Source organism: Erpetoichthys calabaricus, chromosome 8, assembly GCF_900747795.2.
Source record: "Erpetoichthys calabaricus chromosome 8, fErpCal1.3, whole genome shotgun sequence".
NCBI lineage: Eukaryota > Metazoa > Chordata > Cladistia > Polypteriformes > Polypteridae > Erpetoichthys > Erpetoichthys calabaricus.
Window position 1 is genome coordinate 197444167 of NC_041401.2, and position 22425 is coordinate 197466591.

At 48.4% G+C, this 22425-nt stretch overlaps 1 protein-coding gene across 1 annotated transcript; it reads left to right on the top strand.

Moving 5' to 3' along the window:
* The first annotated feature begins 1052 nt into the window (after positions 1–1052).
* On the top strand, positions 1053–22086 carry arl5a (ADP-ribosylation factor-like 5A). The gene is made up of 6 exons (XM_028808086.2): positions 1053–1521; positions 9031–9091; positions 15974–16121; positions 16601–16684; positions 17743–17894; positions 20204–22086. Exons 1-6 carry the CDS (start codon positions 1476–1478, stop codon positions 20250–20252), a joined length of 540 nt encoding a protein of 179 aa, XP_028663919.1. The 5' UTR covers positions 1053–1475; the 3' UTR covers positions 20253–22086.
* Positions 22087–22425: the final 339 nt, after the last annotated feature.

The window sequence follows — 22425 nt, forward strand, 5'->3', positions numbered from 1 at the left end:
GTCCTCTCCGTCTCCGTATTTGGTAAGACATTCTAAGATTGTACAGCTGCCCCCTGTAGCCCGATGTTTAGCGTTGCATTGACTTTTGAACGCACGTCTCATATTCTGCTCTTCTGATAAATTCCGCTCCACCTGCCTCATCGTTGAGTGACGCCAGACACTTGATCTTTTCACCGAGGTCATTCGGCCTCTCAATGGCCTCTCGTGACAAACCCAAACTCCTTCGCCCACCTGGCCTGTACACGTGTCACTTTGGCACGGTTTTAACGGTTCATAATTACAAGCATATCAGCCAAATGATCGATTTCTGTTCACATTTTAAACCGACAGTGAAACACAATCAATCATTTGCTCGCTGTGTTTGTAATCACGACGCGTTAACGCCGTGCCAAAATGAAATGCACCACATGCGTATGCGTCGATGGCACTCCAGTGTTACGTGTTGTCACAAATAGTAACGTAAATGCGATGAGCCATCGTGAACTGAAAGTTTTGAAGGCTGACATTCCTGCTAAAAAACGGGTTTCCAAGAGCAACCACTTCAGTTTGTGACTGTAAAATGAACGGGACATACGAGCTTTAACAGTCCACACTCCCATTAAACGCTGAGCAGGTTTTTTTAGATAATCGACTCAACTGGCTTTACTATCAATCTAATACAAATAAATAAACACAAGACACTTCAACTTGTACCTAACAATATCCCACTGGGGACAAATGAAGTGCTGTTTCTCAATCTACCTGGACAAAATAAATGCAGTTATTTAAACAGCTTACATAAAACATGAATGATTCTTTCAGCGTTCGTATTTTTACTCTTCTGAATTGATTCAATGTGTAATTCAATTTCTCCGTTTAACAGTTCGAGTGGATTTGACAAACCGACCGACCGCTTACCGCAGGCACGCGACTCAGAGACTCACGCACGCGCCTTCCCGCCCACAAGTCCCCGTGGCTACGTTTCCGGCCGTGGGATCGACGTCATATCCGCACACGCTGTCTTTCGGGGGCGCGCGCGTCCCGCTCGCTCGCTCCCTCGCCGTAGCGCGCAGGCGCATTGCCCGCTCCCGCTCCGCTGTGCTGTGCCCGCAGCTGTTCGGCTACTTGGACTACGAGGGCAGCGACGACGCGGTGTGTTTTTTTTTTTCGTGGGGTCTTTTCTTTCAGTGTCAGTGTGGGTTGTTTCCCCGCCCCCTTACGTCCTTGTTTTTTTTTTTGTTTTTCATTTTACGCCTCTTCTACTTTTCTGTTTGCTGATGTGAAATGCTGCTTAAGCAGCTGCATTGTGGCGCCCGGTCGGTGATGTAATTCCGCAGCGGCGTTTTCCTTCCCGTCCAGGAGTCCCAGTCCGAGCGGGCCAGGGGGTCGTCTTCCGCAGCCAGGTACCGATCACCTTGACGGGGGCAGTGACGGCTGTGCGGGATTGCTGACGGAGGCCGCGTCTGCAGCTGCAGGCCCCTCTGCCTCCATTAGATATGGGAATCCTGTTCACGAAGCTCTGGAGGCTGTTCAACCATCAAGGTAAGATCGCCGCCGGGGCTTTGACCGAGTGCCGGGTTCATCTTCACGTCGAAACGGGACCCTCGTGGCCCTGTACGTAGCAAATGTTTCTCCTGTATTAATAATGTATGAGCCTCACGAAAAGGGTGGGACAAAACGCCCAGTTTCCCCGAGACCCCCACGGTGCCCGTACGTCTTAGGAGGAGCAGCCCCCCATGCTTTAGAACGAGCTGAAGGCGCTATATAAATCAAATGTGTTATTATTAGTGAACTGAATGAAGTGCCCACAGGGTCTGCCAGTGTGGGGGGCACTCGAGTCTGCAGAGTGTGATGTCCGTCATTATTAGGGCTTTCCTGAGAAGACGGTGTGTTCCAAGATGCAGGAGAGGTGGTGTACTGTAGGGGGTCTTAATGATCATTTAACCCTTCGGGCCAGCTCTCAATGCCCTCACACACATTTCCATACTCCCTTCACTTCTCTACACCCCATAATGACACTCGGCCAGTTTTCCAAAGAAGACGACTTCCTGCCCTTAACATGAAAGGTTTACGAAAGCCAAGAGGCTGACTGCTCGGTGAGTGGATGTGATACGTGGCCGACAAAAGGCGTAACGTGAAACAAAGTTGAGAAGGACGGAGGTGCCAGCGATCAGGTGGAGGGGCGGAGCTTCACAGGCCTGACAGAAGGCTTTGGGGCGGAGGTGTTGTGTCCTGTGGCCCAGGGAAACAGGTTGAGGGGGTTTGAGAGGCGGCGAGCCATTGGCTGCAGGTGTGGAAGGGGGTGTGGCTAAGAGGGAGGCTTCCAAAGTTGTGAATGACATGAGAAGAAGAAGAAGAAGAAGAAGAAAGAGGATAATGGGGGCAGCAGGTCGGGTCGAGGAATTTTCCGGAAATGTTATTAAGAGTGGAAATGTCGCACACCGAAGTCTTCATTTTCAGACACCATCTGGGTCTTGTCCCTGCCCAGTGCTTGCTGGTGTAGGCACCAATGTCCCTGTGACCCTGCTGTGGATAAGTGGGCTTGGAAGGTGGCTGGATAAGCTCTTCTGTATGTCACAATAACTGGAGGACCTTTGAGCTGGAAGAAAGTAAGAAGATGATGTGAATGGCAAGCCACTCCTACTGATACTAAGATGGGGACTCCCTTACTTCTTATTACACTTCTTGGCCACTGGTTTTGTCCTCTGTCATGGAACACACCTGGGAAAGCGTGTCATCATTTCTCGCTCCTTTAGTGCTACTGACTTTCACATAAATGTGCTAGGATCTAAAGAAGTGGCATCTGAGCTCGGCTGTGTAAGGAGGGACCAGCTGCAGGTTCGAGGTAAAGATTGGGGTCTTGGTAGTGCGAAGACTAATCCAAGGCTTACTTGTTTAATTCACTAAAATTCACTGTGCGATTGTTCAACTGGATGAAAAGAAGACGAGGTGAAGGTGCAGTCCTGCTTAATACGTCCATGAAATAAACGGCGCAGTCCATCTTAGATAACAAAGTGCTCTTTCGGTTTCTTTATTACTTGGTCGATGCCTTTGCCCCCAGTGACTGGCACCATATAAGGTGGTGTTGCCGCTTTCATTTCTTTTGTTTGTTCCAGCTGGAGCACAGACAAGTGAAGTGACTTGCTCAGGGTCACACACACACACACACACAAACACACACATGCTGTCCGAGGCAGGATTTGACCCTCCAACCTCAAAGTCCAAAGTCTTAACCACCGTCTTAGAAATTTACTGCAGAGTCTGCTAAACAAATCCAATGGAGACTGGACCTTTGACCAAAAAGGGTTCATAAAGTGGACAGTTTAGGTCCAAAGTCACTCTTGAGGTTTGACTTCACAGTTAATGTTTTGGTGAAAACCCAGTGAATGGCGTCATTCACACCCGCCGTTTACAAGGAACTTTTATTGTGCACCAAAATGTCCGTCTGTTGACACATTTGCACCCTGACCGTGTGCCGTTCTCTCGTTTAGGTTCACATTCTTTCTTGTTGTCGCCGTTCAGATTTCTTCCAGATGTTTGAGTGTTTTCTTCCGTTTTGGTTCTCTTGCTGCATTTTTATGAAATCCTCGATGTTCAGGCGCCGTACTCGTCACGGTTCTTCTGCTCTGAGTGTTGTGTTCCATTATAGCGCCACTCTACTCCAGTTGGCTTCGTGTGATGGTTGAAGTGATACCAGTAACTCACCAGGCCACAATTCAGCCTTATCTGGGTAACTACCATCAAGTGCACGTGATGTCCCAGTAGACACGTTCTCGCTGTTGGGTATGTGACACTCGCTGACTTCATTCAGAGGTTATTTACTTTGGACCCTTTTTGGTGCCAATGACCTAAAGCTGGTATCAATGCCAGAGTCAGAATTGTAGTAGTGATCCAACACTAGGAGAGACTCAAAGTCTCAGCCCCTGCTTATCCATCAGGCCACTGGGACACGCTGTGGAGTTTGTACAGTCGTGGACTTCAGCGTGGCGGGATGAACAGCTGAATACCAGGAAGGTAAACGGCGCCCACATCAGCAGAACTGGTTAGACAAGATTGTGGGTCGGCCAGCGTGACTGCAAGGTTTTGCTTTCTTCACCTCCACTCTCCGTTGCCCAATGACGATAATAAAAGTTTCTTTTTGGGTGAAGTTATTTCAAGCAGTGAGCTTGATTGGCGCTGCCGTCTCTTTGCACCGTGGTATGGGTTGTGAGGAGGTTGTATTCTTTCCTCTTGCTGCGTTCACCTGTGCCAAGTGAGGGGCGCTATACAAGGCTAAATTCCTTGAACGGATTTTGAACAGGCATAATGCTGCTTATTATTTTCATGATGAGTGCTCAGGACATGCAGCCACTTGGCTCACGCAGATCCTCCAGAGTGGGTGGTGGCACACCAAAGCTGGCAGTGAGCTCTATGCTTTCATTGCACTACTTATGATTGTGGAGACTTTTTCTAGACGTTGCTCCTGCTTACCCTGATTTGATCTTGGCGGGTGACCCCCTTATAAGATAAGATTGTGTCTCTCCTGCTTTACTTTGGACTGGACCCTCGGTTATTTGGAACGGCGTCGTTCTTGCAGGGTCCGGCCGTGTCAAATTGCCGGCGGTTTTGAGGTTGGTGTGTTGAACGGTCAGTGGTGGAGACCTCATCCAGCCCAGACTTGCAAGTGGAAAATTATAAAGTCAAGCAAGCAAGTTAGGATGTGCTTAATGTCTGCGGTGTCGCCCGTGATTGACTCTCTGAGGTATTTGGTGTTGTGCAGTCGTTCTTCAGGTGATCATTTGTGAAGTTTGTGTTATTAATCGGTAATCCTGATCCCCAGCACAATGCCGGGTGAGAGAGCGTCAACTAAAAGTGTTGGGTCTGACGGTTTGAAAGGTTTTCCGGTTTGCCTTCCCTCTCATTGCTCGTTTGAGGCCCGTGGAGTGTCACTCGCTCAACAAATGAGGATTACCAGCAGGGGAGCGAGTGGGCCGTCTGGGTGGCAGGAGCGTCTGTCACTGTGACCAGGGGTGTCGAGCTCTGACCACGGAGGACCACGGAGATTGCAGGTTTTCGTTTGTAAACCGTTAACTGCTGCTAATTTGCTTGACATTTTAGCGACTCGTTTTTTTAAGGCTTTATTGTTTGGCTGCTGGTTATGGGAATGCAGCGCTTTCTTTATCCTTCAGCCATAGCTCAGCGCCCTGAGTCTGTAAACTCCATTTCTATTTTATGAAAACCCCTTTAATTTTAAATACGTGTTTTTAGAGGATAAATGAGAATCCCTTAACTAATACCTACTCCCCAGTAATAAGCTGCCAGCTGTTTCACGATTAGTGACTGGTAACACAAATCACAGTACAGATATGTCCCCAAAATCTATGAACTCATTTGGAAAAATAACTCAAATAAATAATTAAAACTATTTGTTGTTAAGTCCAATCAAAATCCCCACAAACTGCAGTAAACTCACCCTTGACTACAAACACGTGCAGGTTCAGGCAGTGCACTTTTAACTCTTTGTGTTCTTAGCACTTAAAACATCCCACCGTTAAAGAAAATGCCATCTCAGATCTATCATATGAGCAAAATGAATGACGACTAGAACCTCACCTTAGCTCAACAACTTTATGCCCCCCCCCCCCACACACACAAGCTGGCGATCCCACAAAATTAAAATAATAATTCAACAAACCCCCATATAGTTACCGGTCCGGTTGACGCTCAGGAACACTCGTGAAGGCCCGCTCACTCTAACAAGCCATCATAAAAGGTCACCGTAGTGACAAATAAGCAGAGTAAAGGTCGGTGTCCCCCGTCCAAGCACAGCACGATGGAGTCGTCCTGCAGGCGGGCGCACGGCAAAACGCTGCAAGCAAAAAGGAGTCGGTCCGTCCAGTGAGGTGGAACTGGCCAGAGGAGCTGGTCACCTGGAGTGCCATCCGGGGTGTACGGCGTCTCTTGGCAGGGTAGCTAAGCTAGTTAGCTGGTAATGCTAATCTGAATCGATTATAGCGTGTACACTGACAGCAGCGTCGACAACAACGTCAAACTCGAGTCTGTGTCGCCATTCTCTTATCCTCGTACCAGCGCCACCTGTCCTCTCGCCCACCACCTCCCTCCCAGCCAATCACATTACAGAAACACTGACGTGACACTTCGACTCCCAATAACACAAGCACGTGGTTCACAGTACATTAGAACCAAACTACAGAATGGATGAACCCAACACAATAACTGAACTGAATACATCTTCAGCACTTAACAGGACTAAATGATAATTATTATTATTATTATTATTCTTATTCTTTTCCGAGGAGCCAGTAAACACCATTGAAGGGAATATCATCTGAGCCTTGGGGCTACAGGAAGAAGAGAGCAATTCCTGCGTGAGAGATCACCAGTTAACTCGATCCTCTGTGCACCCATGTGCTTGTCATACAAGTAAATATTCGAGGCAAAAAAGCTTTGAACGTCTGAAACGTCGGGATGTGCTGTGGTCCGCAAAATGGCACTCCCAGGAAAAAGGGCAAAAAATGAAGACGAGTCAGTGACTGAGAACACGACCGACCAAGTGTGGCACAGAGTTAAAGGGCAGGAAGTGAACTGGAGAGTCGGCAGGCTATTGGCTCGCGTTGCGTCTCGTTGTCTGCTTGATAACTGAAACAATTAAGAGTTAAAGTCTGTTAAAATAAAAGATGTCTGTTTGATTAAGACATTGTCACATTCCATCCCTTTTTGTCATGTGGTTTGTCAGATCTGTCAGTCACAAATGCTGATCTCGTGTCTGCATCGCGTCCAATTACACGACTGCAAACCGCCGGCCAGGTCATGTTTGCCAACTGAGCTCTGATCTTCCCGCCCCTTTTTCTGTCAGCCAATAGCGTGTCATTGTCTGACTGAGTGTCACTTTACGAAGGATTAGCAGCTGCGGTGGCTTCAGCGACAATGTCTGTCCTTTAATTCTTTTTTCCATTCTGTTATGGCGTGTAAAATACGAGACATCAGACAGACGAGCCTCTCTCTTGTTTGTGAGTCCTTACCTCGCCTCTACAGTCGGTGTTTTGCTCTTCAAGGTGCACATTCGTTGGTTCAGTTCCTTCTTACTAAGAACTGGTTCTGCTCTGAATGTTGTGTTCCATTGTAGCGCCACTCTGCTCTACTTGGTCGGCATGTTGCGCTTCATCCCCAGTAACTTGCCAGGCCACAGTATTGGTGCATTTGGTTGTCGGCCATCCTGCATACACGGCCTGACCCTCCGACTAACGACAAAATCAAACCTGTCACAGTCAGTTCTGTGCATACTAACACTCTTCAAGTTCCCAGGACTAAGCTTAGCAGTATGGGTGACAGGGCCTTTTCTTCACTGGTGCCGAGGCTGTGGAATTCTCTCTCTGACTACCTGAGAGCCCCACAGCCGACTGATGTTTTTAAACAAAACCTAAAAACCTATCTTTTTAGAAAGACATTTTGCTAAATTATTTTTATAGATTATTTTGTTTGTAAATTTATTCTTATTTTGTAGCACTTTGAGATTGTTAAATATAAAGCGCAATATAAATAACATTTTTTATTATTATTATTATTATTATTATTATTATTATTAGGTGGTTGATTTCATGGAGGCCACCAGCGACCGGTCACAATTATGACTGAAAATTGCTTAAAGTCGTCTAATGTGACGGAGCAGTTGCAGTAACGGGTTAATAATTAAGAAAGTCCCTGGATTGAAGTGCTGCTGCCGCCACTGTGGCCATCCAGGATCGACTCTGACCCCCTTGCGGTAGACTTGTGGTGGTAATAGGAGAGATGCCTGCACCCGGGTGTCCTTTGGATAGGAGCAGGATGCCCGTTTGTGGCTGGGTGTGCAGTGGAGGACGGGCTTGCCAGTATGGAGGGGAACCCCTGACATAAGTGAGCTAAACTAGAAGGCTTAGAAAGTTTGGAATACGAGGACGACGGCTTGTAGCAGGGAGGTGGAGGCAGAATGAGAATGGAGTGGCGTCGCACTGCTGTTGTCGTTTTGTTCACACTAACACTAAACCTTCAACCCTAACCCTAACTCCTTTTGAAACGGCTTTCCAGGGATGTTCATTGGTACAAACGCCGGCTCAGCACTGCAGAGCAGATGGGTGGTCTCGGGGCCGGCCGCCCAGTTAATCATTAGAGCGGGAGTGATCGCCACTACTCCTCAAGATCTAATGAGCGTTGTAATCCTGCACAGACCCCTTCACGAAGTGCGAGTGCCCCAGCGAATCGGACGCTTTGACGGAGGCCGCCGGGCTGATTGCAGGTTTAGGAGTCTTGTCCTGAGCGGTGTCTTTTCTTGCTCACGTTGGCAGCAGGACCCCGAAGTATTGAGGAGTTGTTGCCCTGACACTTTTTATAAGTTTTAATGCCAAAGTAAAGGGAATTGTCCGGAATGATCTTACTGTCAACAGCGACAATGTTAGTCATAGCGTGAAGAGTGTTGCAGCGATGTTAGCAGACTTTTACGCAGCCATCTAAAACTCTTAGCTCATTTTGGAGGGTCCACGTCAGAAAGATAAGCTAGTAGCACCGAGTCCCAGTAACTTAAGACCGCCGCCCGTTTACGTGATAGCGCAGATCCGTATCCAGCAGGGCATTGAAAGCAAATTCAGATTAAAAAAGCCATCGTGTTTTATTTATGATGGAAACTGTGAGCAGCAACACTTGTAAAAAACGCTTCGTCCTCAGGGCAACTGAGCCATCATTCCCCCGGTCAGGTATCGTTCTGCTGCTGTGTTGCTGTTCCTGTATTCCCAGTTGGCCTGCATCTGAAACGAGGGGCGTTTTCCAGCACACCTGGCCAGTGGTTAAGTCGATTTCTGTGCAAGTTCCCCGTGACGCTCATGTTGGCGAGTTTCTTACCCCACACTGTGCCACTTTCAAGATCGTGTCCAGATTTTATCACCGACTTGCGTTTGCATGCCTGGCCACATTCTTTGGGTCCCTTGTAAAGAGAGGTTTCGGGGTACGTTGAGGTGGGGGGGGGGGGCGTTTGTTTAAAATGAATTCATTTTTTTTCCTTCTTTTTTGTTTTCTTTACAGAGCACAAAGTTATCATCGTGGGTCTGGATAATGCTGGGAAAACCACCATCTTGTATCAGTTGTAAGTATGAGATATGAGGGGAGGTCATTTAAAGGAACGAAAATCTCCTTTTACCCTAAAACAGGAAAAAAAAAGAAAATGTGCCGAGGTGTGGGTTTTAATATTTCAGAATAAACGCACGTTTGAAGTCCGACGAAGTGAGGCTGGGCTGTCTTAGCAGCTGCTGCTTCCTCCTCATGTGGATCCAAATTGACCCCCTTAGTAAGACGTCTTTGTGGTCTTCGGTGATGCAGAGTCCTGGGGATGACACTTGAGCACTTCAGGTCCTGTGTTTGTTCCTTCGTCACATTGTTTTGTTTTTTTTTGTTCTTTATTTTGCCTTATACAATTTCTTGTATTAGGAATTTGTTAGTTTTCGCACACCCCTTGGGGTTAGAGCGCAGGGTCAGCCATTGTACATCGAGTGCCCCTGGAGCAATTGAAGGTTAAGGGTCTTGGTCAAGGGCCCAGCAGAGTAGCATCTCTTTTGGCAGTGACAGGGATTTGAACCAGCAACCTTCGGGATACCAGCACAGATCCTTAGCCTTCGAGCCACCACTCCAACAGTAAATGTTGTTTCAAAAATCTTATTTCCCCTTGGGATTAATAAGGTATCTATCTATCTATCTATCTATCTATCTATCTATCTATCCATCCATCCATCCATCCATCCATCCATCCATCCATCCATCCATCCATCCATCCATCCATCCATCCATCCATCCATCCATCCATCCATCCATCCATCCATCCACCTACCTATCGGAAGAAACTTCCAGTTATCGCAGAAATGAGACAGGCCCAGGAGCGCCATGATGATGATGCGTTTCTTAGAGAGCGTCCAGCGGTGCTGATGTGTGCATCCCTGGGTGCTTTCCAGTGTGATGTGCTGGGCATACTGTGGGACCATAGGAGGGTCTGGTATTGTAGGAATGTAATCGGCCAATCAGATGAAACAGTAAGAGTCTCCGCCCACGGAAATGTTCAAAGGGGAACTCGAAGAAACGATGGAGTCTCTACGGTATGAAATCAGGATTTGAGAAGTACCGCGCTGTTTAAACAACCGTAGGCCTGCGTTCTCCACTTGTTAACTCTGTTAAGGAGCTGCGTCACCCAGGGGTCTCTGAGGGTCTTGATCAGTGTTGTGCAAGTTCAAACCTCACAAGAACACGCTCATCACAAATAAATTCACGTTCATAGTTCTACACTTCAATTTTGAACTAGTTCACGTTCAGTTCATTTTGTAATTTTTAAAGAGTGAGAATAAATGACCCCTGAGTTAACTTTTTTCAGTTTTGCATGCCTTATATTAGGCTATTACAGGGTCCATCGGTCGGTCAGTTGGTCAGTATCCAACCTGCTATATCCTAACTACAGTGTCACGGGGGGTCTGCTGGAGCCAACCCCAGCCAACACAAGGCAGGAACAAACCCCGGGCAGGGCACCAGCCCACCGCAGGCTATTACAGTGTTCTGGAATAACATACAATAATTATGAAGAGTTTTTAGTCTAAACACACTTTATTGAGTTCTACCCAGCGACAGACACCTGTAACCATATATGCTAATATCCTCCCTGTCAAAAAAGAAATGAAATAGCTGCAAGTAGACATCTAAATGGCCGCTCGATTTCCAACTGTGTGACGCAGATGGTGACTGTGGAGCCAGCGTGCAGGTGGACTAACCTCAAAATTCACGTCACATATTGCGTGTCCAACAGGGACAAATATAAAATGGCTTCACAAAGTCCAACGTTATCCTAAAAGCGAAAGTGGAGCTTCACCGTGTGCTCGTGTCAGCAGGGTCTTCACAAGCAGGCTGGCAGACACAGACGCCGCCTATTTGATTTGACGTTATTTTTTTTTTAATATAAATAAATGGCAAAAAAATTTGTCCGAAATAAATATTTGTAAAAATCCCCAATCTGCGCTTATCTGAATACCGTATTTGGATTCGGCTCCACCCCGACATTACAGGGTAAGGCAGGACGTTTAATGTGGACCTGAAGCAGATGGAGAACATCGCCTAAAACTGAACGAGCTCATGTTCAAGCTCTTCACTTGCAAATACGTCACATTAAGTTCACCGTTCTTAGAACAATGAGCCCGATCAATGGCCTCGGCCCTGCCTTGAGCCCTCCATAGCCGCTCACTACCATAACATTCGCGTGGAGAAACGGACACAAGTGTGGAAGTGACGAGCATTTTAAACCGCATTTGTTATTTTAACATGCTGATGTGCACACACCCAAATATTGTTTGACGTGACTTACGGGCTCACTTTTGAAACTGAATTTCGTCAGCTCTAAATTGTTGGTTCTTTAAAGTGCTTAAATCACCCTGAGCCCCTTTTTGTGACATCAAGCCCCAGCAGCAGGATTCGTTTAAGCACAACGTTCACTCGGCCTTAAAATCAAACGTGGCTGCCTTCGCACCAAAGTCACACAGACAATCGCTGATATTGACAAACCTCAGTATTTACAGGGCACAACGAGTAATCGGGCCTCTAAACAAGGAAAGCAAGGTTTAAATTTCCATTGTAAATTCATCCATTTGTGCCGATTCCCAGGTCTTTATAGCTTCCATATTTGGGGCCCGTTAATAAAACTTGAGAGTCAGGTATTGCCGTGCCACCGTCTGCTCTAGGTCTTCGTAGAGTCTCCATTCGAATGCGAGGACGTCTCAAGTTCCAGATAAAGGCGGTTCTAGTTGACATATCAATGGACAGAAGTGTGGGGCGGATGATCATCTTGACAGAACTGATTCTCCCTGCTAAGATGAGATGGAGGGCAGGCTGTGCCCGCCCGCTCACGTGTTTGATTGTCTTCCATGCAGTTACCAAAATTGTGCTGAAAAAGATCTTTATGTTTACCCAGAGATCCTTGAACCAGAAGTCCAGTCAAGTTTGGTGTGCTGGACTGGAAAAACCAATGGATTGTGCGTCCGGATGTCTTATAAGGGTCTGCGCTATAAAGTACCTCATCATCTGCGTGTAGAGGGCCTGTCGGGTGTTTCAGCGTGAGAGTTCGCCGATATATGATGTGCTGCAGAGTATAAAACAGCAAACACATTCATGTTTAACGTTAATCCAGTAAATACGAAATTGATGAAACTGTTCAAGCCCTCCTGAAAGACGTGTAGTGAGGCCGTCGAGAGTTTCGTATGCGTCTGTGTAGAAATCTGGCCCGATGTACTGATCCTCTGGCGTTTTATTTCAATAAGGTGTCATCCCACCCGCAGCAAATCGAAATGCAGCCAGTGACAGAACCCAGGAGAACTTCAGAGAACTTCAGAAGCAAATGTTTCCTTACAATCCTGGGTCTTCTGCTGTCTTCTGGCCTCTGCCCCCTGAGCCTTTAACTTAGTCTTGTGGTCCCAGTCATCCACTCCTGCATTTCTGTGGTTTGCAGTGAAACAAAGCAAACAAGTTGGTGATTTCTAATTGACCGAAGATCTAACAAAATGGCCTGAACGAGACCACTGAATTCCCTCAGAAGTCCTCATACAGCAGCAATCCTCTGGCTGGGGGGTCACCAGGTCTTCAATCTTCTAATCCCTCATTCAGCCAATTGAAATGGTGGAAAAAAGTGTCACAGTGTGTGTCACTCTGTCAACATGGAAAATGGAAGAGGAAGCAGAGACTTATCTGAGGAGGTAAGAAAGAAAGGACCAGCCGTGAACAGCCAACGTAAAGACCATGAGACCACCTCCAAAGAGCTTGATGTTCCTGGGACCACAAGACGTTTAAGGCTCATGGGACTGCAGTCAGAAAGGGTTGATGAAAAAGCTCAGCTTTTGAAGTTCTCCTTGGTTCTGTGACTGGCTCCATAGGCAGAAGACCCCTAATGACCCCACTTCTAAAACCGGCCCCCCCCCCAGGAGTTTGTCAGAATGCATGTAGACAAGTCGCAGGCCTTTCTGTCCTTTGGGGCTTCGCCAACTGCAAGTTCACAGGAAGCAAAACGAAGCATCCGAGGAACAGAAGAGCGAGCGTCCTTGCCATGAAACGTGTAGGAAGGAGGCGCTGTGACGTCTCTTGGAGTCTCTCCGGGGGGCACTGAAATCACACGAGCAGCTCGGGCCGAGCGACCAATCGAGGAGCGGGACAGAAGGCACTCGATGGCGGCTCGTGAGCGACTTCAAAGGCTGTGCCCGCAGATATTAGATTAAGATGACCGACATTGTGGTCCTTGCCAGTTTTATTGTTTTTTTATTTGGAAAAATGTGAGTCATAAATCAAAAGTAACGTTTCTGTGCTATCACATGTGGAGTAAAGAATGGTCGGTGGCACAGCGGATCCAGCTTCGGTTTCATTCCTTTTTTAAGTGTATGGGTACCCGTACTGCTGTCCATATTCACGAGTCCTCAGCCGCTCCCTTTGGCCTTAATCTGATGTACCGTTTTAGGGTCAGGCTGGCAGCTCAGGTCACTGAGGGTCCATGAGGCCCATTTTTAGCTCTGCCTGGTCAGAGTGAAGGCCACACAGAATTAGGTTTATGTTGTATAGCGCCTTTCTCTATGAACTGTGTACTCCAAGAATGACCACGGACTTTGGTCAAGCAGCGAGATGGCAGTGTGGACTGAATTAGGAGGACTTTCAGGGGTTCTGGGAGGTCCATTACAGGCCCTGATTTAGAGAGTTGCTGTGCTGTCCAATAAAGCTTAGTGAGTGTCACGCTTGATAAATCTGGACATTGGTCGTCATCCAACTGGACATCCGTCGAGAAAGCTGAAACTCCCAGCAGGGAGAAGGTGCCCATGAAACCTCAGAAAGCTGCTCAGAATGCTGAATCTGAAGGATTCTGGGAGAGCCGCTGCAGGCCTTCTATGTTACTCTGCTGTCACGTCACGTTCAGTGCTTGTCGTTGGTTGGCTTTTATGCTGTTTGAGTGACTGAATGCTGCAGTGCCCGCCAAACACGGCCTTGTAGCATCCTCTGGTCCTGCTCGTGTGCCCGTCCTTTAACGTTAAAGTGACAGCTAGTGACGTTTGTGAGGAGGCCGCAGAGCAGAATGTGCAGAAGCTAACAGTTTGTCTTTATGAGGCACTCGTGTGCACCAAACGTGGCGGCGGCCGACGCTGATTAACAAGTTCCAGTGTTTAATGGCAGACCAGTTCTTCCAGCTAAGGCGCTTGCTTTATCTGGGAGTGCACTTCTTATGTGGGGTTGGCCTGCATTAGAAGATCACGCTTTGTTTCTGGTCTGAACTTGTCACCTGAGCACATGACGTCATCACTGCCACCTGTGCTGAGCCCCAGAAGCCATCAGATGGTGCCGATTATAAGAAGAGGCCTCAGAGCGTCATAACGAAAGAGGAGTGAAACGCAATCCAGGAGTCCAAGTGTTTCCCAGAATTCTGCTCTGATTACTGCAGGACGTTACACGTGTACTTCAAAGCCCATCCACGGCCTACCTTTGTGCTCCAGTTCTTTTTTAATCTGCTTTGGTAGATCCGAGCGCTTAGACTGCCCAGCTCGTATCTTTTCGGGCGAGGCGTGTGCTCCTTATGTGTCTATGTTCACAGCTCAGTGCCGTTTCAAGTGGGGTGACGGGCAGAAGATGTCCACCTGGCATTTTCTTCCACTTTTCTTTTTCTGTGGGGTTTGCTCTCACTAGATGTTTCCGAATCCTGAGAACTAATGGTCAGTGGTTTGGACGCGGGTTCAAATGAGACCTAAGGGCAGCCTCTGCTGCAGGATTCTCCACTAATAATGGCTTAAATAAAACCTGAGCCTTAACAAAACTGAGGTGGCACAGCAGTAAGGAGACCGTGGGCCAGCGTTTGCAGGTTCTCTCCATGTTCTCCATGTTCTCCTGGGTTTCCTCCTGCAGTCCAAAGCCGCGCAGGTTAGATGGACTGGTGATGCTAAATTGACCCTAGGGGTACGTATGTGCGTAGGGGTGTGTGTGTGTCCCCAGTGTTCCTTCCTTAAACCCACTGATTGCTGAGAGAGGCTCCAGCTGCTCCGTGACCACCCTGTCCTGAATAAGCCAAGGAAGAAAATGGATGGATGGATGGACAGAATTTTAAGCAGCAAAATAAAAAATGAAGTCCTCCCTGCCGTCCAGTTCTCATTCATAAGAATCAGTTTGTCATTTTTACGCAGTTACGCAAGTAAACAGAAACTGAGAAATGACAGCACATGACATTAATGGACAAATCACAAGAAGCACACCTACAGGGACGGGGGGCTCAGGACTGCAGAGGACTTCTGACATATTTATGTGGGGCCTCTTGTGACCCACATAATTTGATTGTCAGACCCTCTTAATCCTGTTTGGTGTGATAGGTGGGCCGGAGTCTATCGGTGCAGCTTGCCATGGAGGGGGACTTGGCTGCAGCTTGCAGTTCATGTTTAGAGCCACCTGGGGGCCATACTGCCACACACACACACAGGCTTTTACAGTAATTACCTGGTGTAATTGTTATTGGAATAGTAAATCTTTGTTCTTTAAACTACTAATCTGTTTTTTAATTATAAGTCACCTACTGTCAATCCTATTTTTTATCATCTGTGTTTTATTATGAGACTCACTCAGCCGTGTGCACCCCAGCCTCACACCTCTAGGACCTCGGGTTCGCTTCCCGGCCTGACGGCCATTTTGTGGATTTTCAGGTTTCCTCCCCCATCTTGGAGATGTGTGTCATATGGCGTATTTAAAATGACACGCTCGGTCCTCTCCCATGATGCTCTTGTGGTGGGCTCATTGTCTGTCCTGTGAAAGGCGAGAAAGACCCCGCATGACTACTGAAAATGGTGCGGAATTTGGAGAGAAATGAAGTGCGTCGGGCCGTCACTTCTAAGCCCAACTGATGTCAGACCCGAGTTGCTGTACTTGGCTGCTTTATTTTTTTATGCTTGACTGTCATTTTCGCTCTGATTCTGTTCTCTGGTTTTTGCAGCTCCATGAATGAAGTTGTGCACACGTCCCCCACAATCGGCAGCAATGTAGAAGAAATCGTCGTTAACAATACGCATTTCCTCATGTGGGACATTGGCGGGCAGGAGTCCCTGCGATCGTCTTGGAATACGTACTACACGAACACGGAGGTAAGCGTCACCAGTCTGCCATACGTCAATCACCAGGCTGCTGGCAGATGAGTAACATGCCAGGGTAGTAAAGTGATGGGCAGCTGAAGAAGTCGCCTCCAGGTTTGCTTAAAATGTCAACAAGGGCTAAAAGAATGGGGGGGGACAAAACCAGTAGTAACAGCATTACGTCATTGTCACCGGTCAATAGAAAATAGAAGGACATGTGACAGGAAGGCCAGCAGGAGTTCAGCTCCACAAACACTTCCTGTGGTGCCATCCCATTGTGTGGCACAGAGGAGTGACGGCCTGTGGTGGGCATATGGGGTCTCACATGAGTCATCGGGGCTGATGGGGTTGGAGTAGCCTGAGCGTAATGTGGATCACAGAAAGGGGACACAGAAGTCCTGCTGGGCAGACGGACATCATGCCTACCGTGTAACGCGTGTGAGTCAATGTAAAATATAATATGCGTGTGTGTTTGTATTTGTGTTTTTCAGTTTGTAATCATCGTCGTGGACAGTACGGACCGAGAGAGGATTTCAGTGACGAGAGAAGAATTGTACAAAATGCTGGCACATGAGGTAAAGTAACCAGGGGGGGGGACGTGAGAGCCACCACATCAGGTCAGATACGATGGCTGGCAGCGCCTGTCCTCTGCAGTGTCCTGCGTGTGGCTCCTCACAGAATGTCAGGGTCTCGTAAACCTTTAGTTTACATGTTATTGTCACCTGATATGGACGCGGAGTGAAGCAGCCCTGGGCACAAGTCGACAAGCAGTGCGGTAGACCCGTCCAACTGGGCAGTTTAGATTTTATATTTGAACGGGGGGTCCGGCAGGTTTATCAAGGCTGTCTGTAGTACGATGGAATTCTCCTCTGAACAGTTTACAGTAATACGATGCCAACAAAGACACACACACACACACACACACTCTATCAAGGTACCATATTTACTCGCGTTTAAGTTCTCTGTCAGATTAGTCGGGACTTGATTTTATCGTATAATTTCTGGTATTTTATAATGTCGGTCGTATAAGTCGAATGCGGAAAACTCGTGCTATTGGTCCAGGAGATTACGATATGCTAATGCCCGCCCACCAGTGCGAGTAGCCATGGAGCACGCGGCCTTTTCTTCTTCTATGTATTGTGCCTACTTGACCACACAGTAATACATGAACTATTCTGAAGTGACGTACGCACTGTTTTGTGTATCTCACCCCCTCGTACACCTTTATTTATCGTAAGAGCTTCCCTTATCTACGATGGAGCGTTCGATCAGAAGAAAATATGAAGCTGGTTTGAAATTAAACGTCATTGAAGTGGCGAAAGAAATTCGATTTGTCTGAGAAACTGATGTGAGATTGGAGGGGGCAGGAAGAAGTAAGTCGGGGTCTGATATTGTGATCGATTTTTCGGGTTTCAAGACACAAGCGTGTACAGTAGATACAAACATACAGCATTCACACAATGGCGGCACCACTTCTCGGGAGCTGCTGGCGCGCCACTCCATTCCTGATGCCGGGTGTACTGTGAGTTTGATCTTGTTGGTTTCTGTTTCTCTATGCTGCGCCATTCATTTACAGTTCAAGTGTTTGGCTCCTGCCTGACGATGGCCACTCATTCTTGTTTTCATCTTTCAGGACCTGAAGAAAGCGGGGCTGCTAATCTTTGCAAACAAGCAAGATGTCAAAGGGTGCATGTCAGTAGCTGAGATCTCCCAGTACTTGAAGCTGACCTCCATTAAAGACCACCAGTGGCACATACAGGCCTGCTGTGCCTTAACCGGAGAGGGGTATGACGACACTCTTACTCGCCTTCTGTTTTTGAACCTTTCAGTCGATTACCGGGTAGCTGCTAAAAACACCACAAGATGGTAAAACTCGCCACACAAGCTGCACGTTCTCGGCCTTCACACTGACCATGCTGGTGAAGTCAACGTGTGAGATAAACACCATGGAAGGCCACAGTACTAAGTGGCACTGACTGATGGCAGCACAGTAGAGTCCAGGTTGGCACCGATGAGGAGGAAAACGATTGACACCAGGAATGGCAGATCTGAATGACGAGACCGAGCAGCAGTGGCACCTCAGGGTGGTTGTGTCTGAGCTGTGACCCTCGTGACGGGCGTAACCTCACATGCACACCACAAGCGTTCGATGACAGTGGCACACTAGAGAGAGGGAGAAATACGGCAATAAGAAGAGGCGGTGGTGGCAGTGATGCCGTCTGCCCTGTTTAGTTCAGTCCTTCTTGTATTGCGCCCTTCACAGAGCACAGGCTCGGGGTCCTAGAGATGGCTAATCGCGTAATGAGACACATGCCTGTAACACAAAGCCGCTCCAAACGGAGTGACAGTATCCGACACTCGTAATGGAGTTCTGTCCGCAGCGTCCTTGGAGGCCGTAAACCTCCGGCGTTCCACGGTGAGTCTGAAGAAAGCCGGAGAGTCCCAGAGACCTTGACCAACTGGCCACTCGCTCAGCCTCTCCTGGCCGTCTAAAAAAACCACAGAAAGTCGCCCACCTCTCGATGCCAAGGCTCCCAGTGCCTCGGATGGCCCAGAAAGCCGATTAGAAGTAGAGCAGAGGCCGAGAAGAAAAACGGATGAGAGAAGGGCGAGTGGCCGTTCAGAATGAGCGAGATGTTTGTATGGAGGCGCGATGAGAGCAGCCAGTGGGCAGCAGTAAACGGTAAACGCCAGACTAGAGCAGCGAGGCTGGAGGGGCTTCTCTGTCACAAGCCGACAGGTGAGCCCGCTCGCTGAACGCTTGACCGCCCACTATTGGTTCGTTAATCTTCTGACATCTCGCCGTGCATTGACGGCTTTACACGTAAAGAGAGGATTTTGACAACACCCTGGAAGTCATTGTGGAGACTTGTGACCAAAGGAGACCTCCACAAGTGCGTCGACGAGACCCCCGGGGGAGCCTGAAGTCTGAGGGGTCGAATATGAGGAGAGCGAGAGTCGAGGTGCTTGCTGTGTCGTAGCTTTCCAAGGGCAAACAAAAGATTTCCGTGGTTAAGCCCACCTGCATCACTCGAAGACCACCGGCTGCTGCGTCTTTTCTTTTAATATCTGTAAAGTGAATCATCTGTACACTCTGTAAATTTTCTGTGTGTTGTGTTTCAGTAGAGTGGCAAGGACAGGTGTGTGAACCCTTTGGAAAGGCACAACAGGAACTGTCAACTTGATGGAGAATGCGAGACGTGCCAAGGTCGTAGGTCAAACTGCGGACCAGTGAATGGCTCCACTCGTGGAGTTCAACGATTCTGGATGGCCGATCTTCTCTCTCTTTTAGGAGGCTTGTGCTTCACCTCTGCAGATGCTTCTGGTGAACAGCAAACGCGGCCTGTTTGGAGTCTTTTCTGATTGGTCAGAGTAGCTCTAAACCCCACCTCCTCCCACCATTCCATTGGTTGGGCTCCCAGTTTGCTGACTCCAGTATGTTTTGTTGAAGTCATCAGCCGCGGTGTTGATACGCACTGGGAGTGTTTGAAGGATGTGTTCAGTCGGGACAAGAGCAATAGTGAGAATCGGAGCGCCACCTGTTAGAAACGCATTGTGCTTGTAACTTAGATGAAGATCACAGCCCACTTTTTTATATAAATGCCGTTATTTTCAAAGGGTTCACATACTTTTGCCTGCCACCAGGAAAAGAAAAGTCTTGAGTGGTCATCTTGAGAGGTCGGCTTCTGTGGCTGTAAAGGATCCAAGTCACATCAGGCCTTTTTACTTTTAGTAAGACCCTCCGTGCAGGCGCAGAGGGCAAGACTTTTGAGGCTCTGGGTTCACATCCCGCTACTGACACTCTGTGACCCTGAAAAAAACGAAAGAAATGAAGCCAATCGTCTCTCCGATGCTGCAAGTTAATTAACAGTAATGACGTGTGTAGGTTGTCACCGCAGGACGGTCCTTTGACACTCGAGTGGCATCTTCATAAAGGCCTGCTGTGATTTGCCTGAAGCCGACGTCTCCTGATTGGCGTCCACTGCTGATTAATTTGTCCACCGAAGGGGGCGCCAGCTCGAGTTGGGTGGCGCGAGTCCCGTTGGCGTCTGTGTGTCGAGACCTGACCTCCTGTGTCTGTGTTCCTCTTTCAGGCTTTGCCAAGGACTGGAGTGGATGATGTCACGACTTCGTCTTAGATGACCTCTGCTGACCCTTTGGACTGAGTTTTGTTTTTTTGTTTTTTCCGTTGATTTTTGTTCCTTTTTTTATTTTTAATAACAAGCTCTCCAGCTTGTGCGTCTGAACGCTCGACTGAGCCCCGCGGGACTCGGTGATTATTTATTGAATCGGCCACGACTCTCGCACACTGGCGGCTCAGGGTGGGCCGATAGTATTTGGGGGTGCTGAAGAGGGTGTGGCGTTGACCCCGGTGACCTGTTGACAGTATTTAACGGTGACATTACCGTCGTATTCAGAGCTCACTGTAAAAACGGAGCGACGCCCGTTGATGGTGGAACACAATGACACTTGGGTTTGGATTTAAACAAATCGATGCTCTAATAATCGGGGTCCACGTGGGCTTCACGCTGTGCCAGTCGTTAGTGTTAACCAGAAGGGAAGCCGTTGGATTTGAAAGTGTGGCGGCGCCCGGACACGAGTTACTCGTGAAATGTTTGCCTCTGGGGTCCCCTCGATTTCGCTGGCGTGCCGCGGTGTTCTTCTGTTTGAAAGCTCCAAGGAAGGCGTCTCTCATCTTGTGCAGGATTGCGTACAAATGGACTGCTGCCCCCCATGCGAGGCGATGCACGAGGTGACTGTGCTCGGTCATCTGAGGAAGCTTTAGGGCGCCCTCCAGAGGTGTACGCCGAGCTGAATCATGGTTGCTCTTTTCTCTGCTCCTCTGTGGGGTCCTCAGCATGGACGCCGGGTCGCTGTCCCCTTAACGATAAGTGACAGGGAGGAACGGGAGAGTCGCTTTCATTTCTAACAGATGGCGGCACCCGCTGCGCATTTTCTGTCTGTGAATGTCGGTGAACACGACGACGAGACACGGCCTTCTGCCGATTTAATCACACGGTGGTGTCGAGGTGGGCAGCGCCCCTCGTGCGGTTAGTCGCTGTCTTGTTGTCACTGAAGCTCTGGTGTGGCGTGTGGAGGCGTCTCCTCTCATCTTCTGCCTCTGCTGCCCGCCGTTCTGCGTGGACTCGGCGGTTTCTGCTCCTCTGTCCTCCACAAGAGAATCATGTAAGCGGGTTTGTCCAGTAAAGACCCTGCTGAAGCCCCCCTTCTTTTTAACGGCACAGCCTGTGCTTTGCTTCTCCTTTCTTTTTTTTTTAGGTTTTTCCCTTTGTCCCTTTGAGTGACGATGACAGATGTGACAGGCACCACGTGTGACACGGCGTGTGATGCTCTTCTTTTACATTTTTTTTTTGGTGGGGTCTTCACTTCATGGAATCTTCTGTTTTTAGCTGATTGACGCCCGAGCACCAGCCATTTCCACGAGTCTGTTGGGCGGGTGGGTGGCCGAGTCGGACACTAAGCTGCTGAGACCATGGAGCGAGTCCTCAGTCACTTTGGGGGGCCTGCCGGTAAACTTTTGGACATTTTCCAGACTCCTAAACGAATCTCCTTCTGTTACAAATGAAGTTTGGGGGGCAGTGCTGACAAGGACCTCGGAGGGTCACCCGTCCCGGCCCAGCAGTATTGATGGCTGATCATGTCGATGGGTGGACGTCAGCGAGGAGCTGCACTCTGCTTTGTGTTTTTAATGACAGCGGGCGTCCCAAACTGTCCCAGGACGTCTCTCTTGTAAATATCCCAGAATTCTCAAAGATGGACGCGTGCTTTTTCTTTTTCAAACTTGGCTCGAGCCCACCTTCGGTTGTGTGTTTTTGCCCATGATGTGCATTGACATGAAGCGACAGTATTAGACATGGGGGGGATTGGGGGGGGGGGGGGGCGCCTTTGTGAGTCGCACATTTGCAGAGCCTTTGATGGGTCATTTCTAAGAAAAATTAAAAAGAAACCAAAGCTACTCCTTTGTCTGCGACTCCTTGGTGACACTTTGTGACGAGTAATGCCACCTCACGCCTGGCAGCGTCCCCGTCATGGCACTTGTCCTGCTCAAGTTTAGCTTTTGTTTTCTGTTGCTATCTAAATGTCATTTTCTGTTCTTAATTCCGTTTGTGTTTTTATTTCTACGAAGTTCTGAAGAGGCGGGAAAAGCTTTCAATTGGCAATTCAACCCAGAATGGGACGAGGTGGCAAACACTCGGGCAAAAGCGGTGGTCCAGCAAGACCAGGAAACTGCCACCTGATTGGTTCAGGAAGGCACGCTGGACGTGGCTGGGGGTCTCTGAGATGGGCAGAAGGC